Source organism: Lissotriton helveticus, chromosome 11 (assembly GCF_964261635.1).
Source record: "Lissotriton helveticus chromosome 11, aLisHel1.1, whole genome shotgun sequence".
NCBI lineage: Eukaryota > Metazoa > Chordata > Amphibia > Caudata > Salamandridae > Lissotriton > Lissotriton helveticus.
Genome location: NC_136072.1, coordinates 493622535 through 493630937, shown reverse-complemented (window position 1 = coordinate 493630937; position 8403 = coordinate 493622535). Strand labels below are relative to the sequence as shown.

At 46.3% G+C, this 8403-nt stretch overlaps 1 protein-coding gene across 1 annotated transcript; it reads right to left on the bottom strand.

The window, feature by feature from the left end:
- Positions 1-4103: 4103 nt before the first annotated feature.
- Positions 4104-7131, bottom strand: LOC144792925 (uncharacterized). The gene is made up of 2 exons (XM_078668126.1): positions 6526-7131; positions 4104-6251 (listed from the first exon to the last, which is right to left on the bottom strand). The coding sequence occupies exons 1-2, from the start codon at positions 6944-6946 to the stop codon at positions 5269-5271; spliced, it is 1404 nt and encodes a 467-aa protein (XP_078524252.1). The 5' UTR covers positions 6947-7131; the 3' UTR covers positions 4104-5268.
- Positions 7132-8403: the final 1272 nt, after the last annotated feature.

Here is an 8403-nt window from a genome sequence, read left to right as displayed (position 1 = left end):
TGTTCTCTGGCACTATACCATGCCATAACTGTAGCCATTGCAACAGCATCATCAGAGGCAACTACATTCACCATCCGTTGTCTGGTAAACAGATCAATTTAGAAACCAACGCAACTTGTGACTCAATGAATTTGGTCTACTTACTGAAGTGCCCTTGTGGCTTACCCTATGTCGGCAAAACCGAAAGGAAAATCAAGGTCCGTTTAACGGAGCATAAAAGCACAATAAGGAACAAGGTTTTGAAATCCCCACTAGCTGCGCACTTTATTTCATCCTTGCACAACATTAGCCAGTTAAGGTTCCTTGTACTAGAGGTTGTCCAATAGAGACCTGGCGTTGATAATCGCAAAAGACTCCTGCAACGTGAACTTTTTTGGATAAAACTGTTGGATTCGTGCCAACCGAAAGGACTCAGTGAACGCATTGAATATAGTTGTTTCCTTTAAACATGCTTCCTTTTCGTCATATTCTACCCATATGCATTCTTCTGGTTCTTTTTCTTTTTCTTATTCACCCTTAACATTCTTTTTTCCTACTCTTATCCTTCTTCTCCAGGAATGATGCTAACATCGGGGATCGACAACTTAGTATTTGTTTATTATATTCCTTGACTTTCTCCTTCCCTTCGTCTGACTTGTTGGTTAATTTCCAAATTTCTACGTTTTTTTCCTTTTTGTACCCTTTTTTCTATCGTTTTTTCTTACTCTTGTCTTTATATATTTCCCCATTTTCGTGATGACAATTGCTTAATCATGATTCTTTTGCTCCAATAGTGTTCCAGTATTCCTTTATTTTTGCTAGTTTCCACTGGCCTCTATCGTTTTTTTGTCCAATGTATTAATGATCCAAGATGGCTGATATAGTTTCGTGTTTAACCTTTCTGATCGTGTGAATGAGTTCACTTTAATGTCCCGTTCAGTTATTTCACCAAGTCCACATCATATTATTACTATGGACAATTTCAGAGGTGCACTTTTGACCCTTATTATGGTTTTGAATCCTTTTTCGTTTTTATCGTCTTGATCATACACACAACACACACGTTCGTCCGCTTTCTATGTTGCATGCTCCTTGTTTCCTGTCACGTGACCCGCTCGCTTAACACACCCACCACTTTCACACACCACGAACGCTGTCGGTATCCATCATTAAATGCGGCTGCAAGCACCTTCCGGGTAAGGAACGATAATTTTAGACTCACGGTTCTTAGACCGCGTTCTGTTTGATTTTCACCATGCACAGTCGGGTGCTATACTGGGTAACCATCGTTGTTGATAATTCTAGACTGCTCACCGGTTACTTTATTCACAAGCACAATTTTGACACAAACGTCTTCACCATTTTCACGCACGGGTGCATAAAAACATCTTGGGACATAATCTGGCAGTAATGCCCACTGAGCATCCAATTTCTTTAACAATTTTCGTTTCCCTTACATTCCGTTAGATTCCCTTATTTATTTTCACCATTGTTTACTCATTTTGAGAATAAGTCCTCTTCCTGAAACAGTGTTTGTTTCCATTTTTAGATGAATTTGAATACCCTGATGAAGGGACCTCTGTCCCGAAATGCATAGGGATTGTTGCATCTTACCTTTTGATAGATAAAAATGGGTTACTATTACGTGAAGTTAATATGACCGCAATATATGACTTCTCCGAATAAAACGATTCTTTGATGAACTTTTTGTCTCCTTGAACCGAAATAACTTGATAAAACCAGAAGTCTCATTTACCTCTATGGGAGCGCTCCAGGATTAAGTGTGGGAACCCCCTACACCTCCTCTGCACAAACCATGTTCAGCCATGTTCTACGTGATGTGTTAGCTGCTATGTTGCAGCACATTGATGAGTTCATAAAATTTCCAACTGCACAAGAGTTGAGAGATCTCAAGGGTGACTTCTATGCCCTGGGAGGGATGCCACATGTCATTGGGTCCATTGATGGTATTGTGTTTTTATCCAGGAGCCTAAATCAATATTACTATTTTATGCCCTTGTTCGGTTATAATCAATAATATCCCTATAACGGCATAGTAATCATATCCATATTCAGTCGTAGCACATGCTGTCACATTAAGCAAGGCTACTTCCCCAGACTCCTAGAAAGCACAACAAGTTCTCTAAACAAACCAAACCTCTAGCAACCTGGGAAATCCCCCTTGCTTTTGTTTTGATTTCGTCCTAGAACTCCTGTAAAGCACTGTAAGAACGGTCAGTTCTTAGTGACATCTTTATTGACGTCTTATGTCCAACCTTACGTCAAACCCGACACCTTTCAGGTATAAATATACCAACGTTGCCTTAAGCAAACACACGGTGGTGGTTTTGGAGCAGAGCAGCTATCTACTTGCCCGAGAGCCCAGCTGATGCGAGAGCCCACAGACGCTGCCCCTCCCTTTTGACGCACTGAGAGAGACGCTGTCTTTTCTCCTGCCGAGAAATCCAGCTCCAGTGTTTCCAGATACCTTCGCAGGTTACTGGGATATCGAGTCCTGAGAGAGAGATACAAGACCTCCTGCTTTCTAATACCCAGGTACGGAGCTGACTAAACCCTTGAAGAGAATTCTTGAGTCAGATTCTTGGCAAAAACAAACTTAACTTAAACTGCTACTTACTTACTCCTTCCCACGCATTAGGCTTAGGTCAGGTACACCGGGGTAGGCGTATTTAGAAGCACCAGTTGAGTACGTTAGTCAATGTATATAAGTATGTATAAATTTTATCTATTTTAAAGTATCTTATGGCTAAGAAACCATATCAATGCTTTTACAGTATTATTTCTTAATCCTCCTTTTACTGTACGCACTTTACTTTTCTATGAATATTGCAATTGTGGCAATTCATTTCTCTTGTATGAGAAAGAAGACTGCTCAATAAATAACAACCTTTTATTGAAAACGCCCGTCTCTCTTTTCTCTGCACTCTGGTGAAACTAAGTATGCACACTTGACTGAGTGAAATAGCTGCCTATTGTTTTCACATGACTCTAGAGATATACTCTTATTCTGAGGGAGCAAAGTTGTCATGTTATATGGTTGTCAGAGGCTAATCCCTTCTTGTCTATCCAGGGAGGTTAAACTCCTCCTCGTTTATTCGAGAAAGTTTCTAGTGACCTCTGAGCTAGCTGGCAAAACTTAAGTCTAATATAGTCAGTAGAGACCTAGTCGACCTCAGTCCTACGTCTACACTGCTGAATATATTATTCCAATGCGCAGAGCCTATTGGGAATATAGGAACTACACTACATGGCGCCCAACGTTTGGTAAGGCGATAAATCTAACGCAAGACGTTAGAGTAACTCAGTCGTGCTTTTTCACACAGACCCCTTTTCCCGTAAATACTCCAAAAGACGTCTCGAGTGGGTAAAAGGTTAAAATCCGCCGGAACTTAGTAGGAAGAGATTCCTATGTATAGCTTTTGGTATAGTCAACGTTGAAGGATATAGTGTTCCAAAATATTGTGCACCTAGGGGCCCGATGTAGGTCGGTCGGTAACGGCCGAAAATCGGTATTTTCGGCCGTTACCGATCGGAATACAGACAACGGGATGTAGGAGGCCGAAATCCTGCGAAATCGGCGATTTTACCGATTCGGAAAATCACCGAGTCGGTCGGATTCCGAATCGGAAAAATGTAGGAATCGGAAAAAATCTCCGATTAGGTAATCTACCGAATCGGAGATTTATTCCGATTACTACTTTTTCCCGATTCGGAATCCGACCGACTCGGTGACTTTCCGAATCGGTAAAATCGCCGAATTGGTATATATTCCGAATCGGTGAAAATCCGATTCCATGCGAAAACCCTAAGATTGAGATGTAGGTAAGCACAGAAATACCGATTTTGCTCTAAAATCGGTATTTCTGACTCGGAAATTACCATGGATTTGAATCAGGTGGTAACCAGGTGCAACCTATAAAAAAAGACCCAAAATGCAGTTCTACTTGCAACATGGCAGCTTTCTATGTCATAGCTAGACGGCTACGGCTACAGCAGGAAGGTGAGAGGGAATGGCTGAGACAGGAGCAGGTGTACAGGCAGAGGGTGACCCTGTGCATGCTGACAGATCCAGAGATCCTACAGAGGTACAGGCTGGAGGCAGACACCATCAGAGACCTCATCAGGGACCTCCAACCCCTGTTGCAGCACCCCACCCCAAGGGCACATGCAATCCCTGTGCAGGTGCAGGTGCTATGCTGCCTACATCTTCTGGCGTCTGGCAGCTATCAAAGTGTAGTTGCTGTGGCAGGAGGGGTGACCCAGAGCAGCCTGTCAAGGTTCTTCCACAAGTTCCTTGATGCCATGATCCAGAGGATGGCCCACTACATCTCCTTCCCTTCCACCCATGCAGAACTGGCACAGACAAAAGCTGAATTCTATCAGATGGCAAGATTCCCCCACATCATTGGCTGCATAGATGGCACACACATACCGATTTGCCCCCCTGCTGACACCGAATACGTATACCGCAATCGGAAGTCACGGCACACCATAAATGTGCAAGTGATATGCAATGCCAAGTGTGTGATCACTGACCTGGTTGCAAAGTTTCCGGGGAGTACCCATGACTCCTATATCTTCCAGAGTAGCGGGATTTATGCACGGCTGATGGCAGGGGAATTTGGCGAAGGATACCTCCTAGGTAAGACACAGTGTCAGACCCCCATTACCAAAATTGCAGTGTGTAATACATGTATGCATGTGAGTAATGTTACCCCTTCTCCTTCCAGGCGACAGTGCATATGCCCTACGCTCGTTCATTCTCACACCTTACCTCAACCCCTCAACACCCAGCCAAAGGAGGTACAACCGTGCACACAAAAGCACGAGGAACGTAGTGGAAAGGACCTTTGGCATCTGGAAGAGCAGGTTCAGATGTCTGCACAAGAGCGGAGGTGCAAGACAATACACCCCCATCACCTGCTGCAAGATTATTGCTGTGTGTGCAATGTTGCACAACCTTGCAGTCAGGAAAGGCACTGAGGTAGAGTTATCCGACTACGAGGACCCTGATGATGACAATGCTGTCCCACTACCACTACCTGCTGGAGTCTCTGCACCATCTGACGGCAGATACAGGCGTCAGGAGATCACAGACAACTATTTCTGAGTGAGTACAGATGCACAAACAGGTCAATGTATGTGTTCAGAAATTAAATTTAATAATGTTGCATCAACGTTACTGCACTGATGTGCAACAAAAGAAAAGTTAAACAACAAGGGGTAGGAATGTCCAATGTCCGGGTTGCCTCACCCGCAGTGGCAGTCCTATTTTTTGCTGCGCTTAGCAGGCCCACTGGGATGAACCTCACCCCCTTCAGAATGCCCTGCAGCCTCAGCTGAGCGTCTGGTGCTCCGGCGCGGCTCTGACGCAGTGCTGGCCGGGCTGCTGCGGCTGCTGCTGTCCCCAGCCTCGCCCAGGACGGGATTCACTGCGGTGTTGGAGATGAGTAGTGTCTCCATGGCTGTTGTTATACGGCCCATGCCCCTAGTGACCTCGGACATGGACTGTGTGAGGCTGGCCTCCATGTTTGCCCCACGTTGGCATGACTGGGCAGTCGCAGCCGCAAGGCGGGTGAGTGACCTGTTCGTGACTCTTGCATCCCTGCGACGACTCAGCTCATGGTCATCCAACCTGGTGCAGAGCTGGGTGATGGCAGTGGTCATTCGGCCAATTGATGTTGCTATGTCCTTGTTGCTGTCAACGAAGGTCTTGAAGCCCTGTGTCATCTCACCCATCTGCAGGTTGTGCAGGCGCAACTGGCGATGGCAGGCCAGGATGGATTTCGCCTGCATCCTCTGAATTGTGACCATGCTGGTCTCCAGCCCTGCGAAGACGCTGCCTCCCGGTGCTGGTATTGGGCTGCTGGTAGCACGTGGCCTACGTGGAATCCTGCTGCCCTGCTGTGTGTGCTCTGGTGTCGCTGGTGTCACGGGGTCTTGTGCAGGAGCCTGACCCGCTGCCCCCTCCATGATGACTAATGGAGCCACTATTCTCCTCCGGGCCGGGGAAGTGGCAGGTGCAGGGTGGCTCTGTGGTGGTGTGTTGTCCGGGGAGAATACCAATGAGGGCGACTGAGACTGAGACAGTCGGGGGGAGTGTGGAGTTGTGAGGGAATGTCCTGTGTCCTCCTCATTTGCCAGGGCACAGCTGTTGTCCTCCTCCTCCTGTGCTGCTGCACTGGTGCTTGCCACTGCCGCACTGGCTGTTGGTGCTGGAGCTGATGCTGCTCCCCCGCCTGATGGTGCCCCTAGGTACAAAGAAGCATTTGTCAAGTGGGTGCTAATGTGTTCCAGTCACAACTATTAAAGCATTGCACATCTCATTACAAACACGTTGATGCTGTATTACAGTTATTTATCTCATGCTTCTGCTGTGGCATTATTGGTAACTTTTGCTGAGTACATTTAGCACGATGCATTGCTCATGTCTGTTGCTAGCTGTACTGGCCTGGGGTTTGGCTGTGCATTGGGTCTGTAGGGGAGGTGTCTGGTATGGTGTGTCAAGTTGCGCATGCTTCTTACCTGTAGCTGTAGCTCGGGATGAGCTATCCAGGTCCCCAATGCCCACGACACTGGCCCTCTCGATGGTCGTCGCCACTAGTTCCTCCAGCTGAGTGAGGGGTGGCGCACGGTTTGTTCCTCCTCCAGTGAGTCCAGCCTGCTTGTGCAGGTCGGCCAGTTTGCGCTTGGTCACGCCACGGATGTCATAAAACCTCTTCTTGAGGTCGTCTAGGCTCCTGTGGGTGACACCAACTGCATTGACTTTCTCCCCGATGTCGAGCCACAGCCTCCTCTTGGTGCTCTCCGGGACAGTCAGGGACTGCCTGCCATATAGCTGGGTGTGCACCCTCACCACCTCCTCCACCAAAGTTTGTAGCTCCATGGTGCTGAATTTAGGATTGCGCTTCCGCCCTGCCTTCTGGCTCTCTGTGCTGGTGTCCATGTCTCTCAGGGATCCTGCTCACAATGCTGCTCTCTCTGTGTCTGCTCAACTCATGCAGCTTTCCAGAATGTTCTGATGAGTTGCACCTGCCTGGGTTGCCACACCCTGTGGGGGAGGGTGCTTACAGCTCATTGGCTGATGTCTTCAGTGTCACTCAACCAGCTCGGCAAAACGGCATTCTCCGAATCGGTATTTTCCGATTCGGTATTTTCCGAATGTGTTCGGTAAATACCGATTCGGAATGTATAATGCCTTCCTATTGGCCTTTCGGCCCATGGGGCGTATTTATTATTCCGAATCGGCGTTTACCGATTCGGTTGGTTCCGCATTTTTTTTTTTCCGATTCGGACTTGTCCGACCCGGCCTATACCGATTCGGTAGTTGGCGAATCGGTACGTATCGACTCTCGATACCGAATGCTACCGATTCGGTATTTTTCCGATGATTATTTCCTACATATCATTTTCCGATTTTGAAATACCGATTCGGTACGGATCGGTATTTTAAAATCGGTAAATGCGTTTTACCTACATCGGGCCCCTAATCTTGGTTTCATTGAAACTTGTTCTGCAACAAAAATCTTTCAGTCAGCAAAAATGTCAGAAAGTGAAGACGAAAGGGAGGCAGCAAGAAATTGACCCGAGTGTTATACTCATTCCGGTCAACATAAGGAAAACTATAACTCTTAAACTTATAGAAAACAGATTAACACCGAGAGGTGGAATAGTCGTATTCGTAATTGAGGCCCATGAATATCGGCAGACAGAGGTATTCTATTCATGGATAAACTTTCCAGCAGCAAACGCTGTTACACACGACTTCCACTATTACAAAATAGAGGAGCCTCCGGATGAATACACCCCTTTCGAGGAGGTTGAAATCCCATTAACATACCAAGAGCACCTGCTCTGGTTTAAAGGCGCCCTAAAACATAATAATCCCATCACCAGGCTCGGTCCACTAGGTAGACCAGGAGCAACGTGGCCGGTTCTAGCCAGCTACACACCACATCCAGACATCGAAAAAATGTCAGTACCAGAACTTTTAGCACAGCTAAAACAACTGATTAAAATACATAGACAATTAGTCCAATATGTAATGCGGACTACAACAGTCCAACCAGCTATTAACATTCCACAGCTGACCCCTCATCAGGAGAACACAAACAAAATAACACCACAGAATATACAATCCTGTCTTGGTAAAACACCCGCAAAACGAGAACAAATTCCATTCTGGTTAGCACAAAAAATTACTCAAATAGAGGCAGTATTTCCGGATACTACCCCAACTGAGAAACACAGAATTCTGACTATCTGCCTTCCAATGGGGATCGCACCACATGTGGAGGACTGTGACACTTGGGGCACAGTCTTTGCTTCCATTTACACTAAAACACATGGTGTTCCGTCCATGGCGGTAATACCAGATGTATTAAGACAGATTCAAAATGAATA

Excerpts from the sequence above, each read along its gene's own strand:
- LOC144792925 (XM_078668126.1), bottom strand. The coding sequence starts at position 6,946 with ATGGACACCAGCACAGAGAGCCAGAAGGCAGGGCGGAAGCGCAATCCT. Across the intron at positions 6,252-6,525 it reads ATCCCGAGCTACAGCTACAG|GGGCACCATCAGGCGGGGGA; the intron begins GTAAGAAGCATG and ends CTTTGTACCTAG.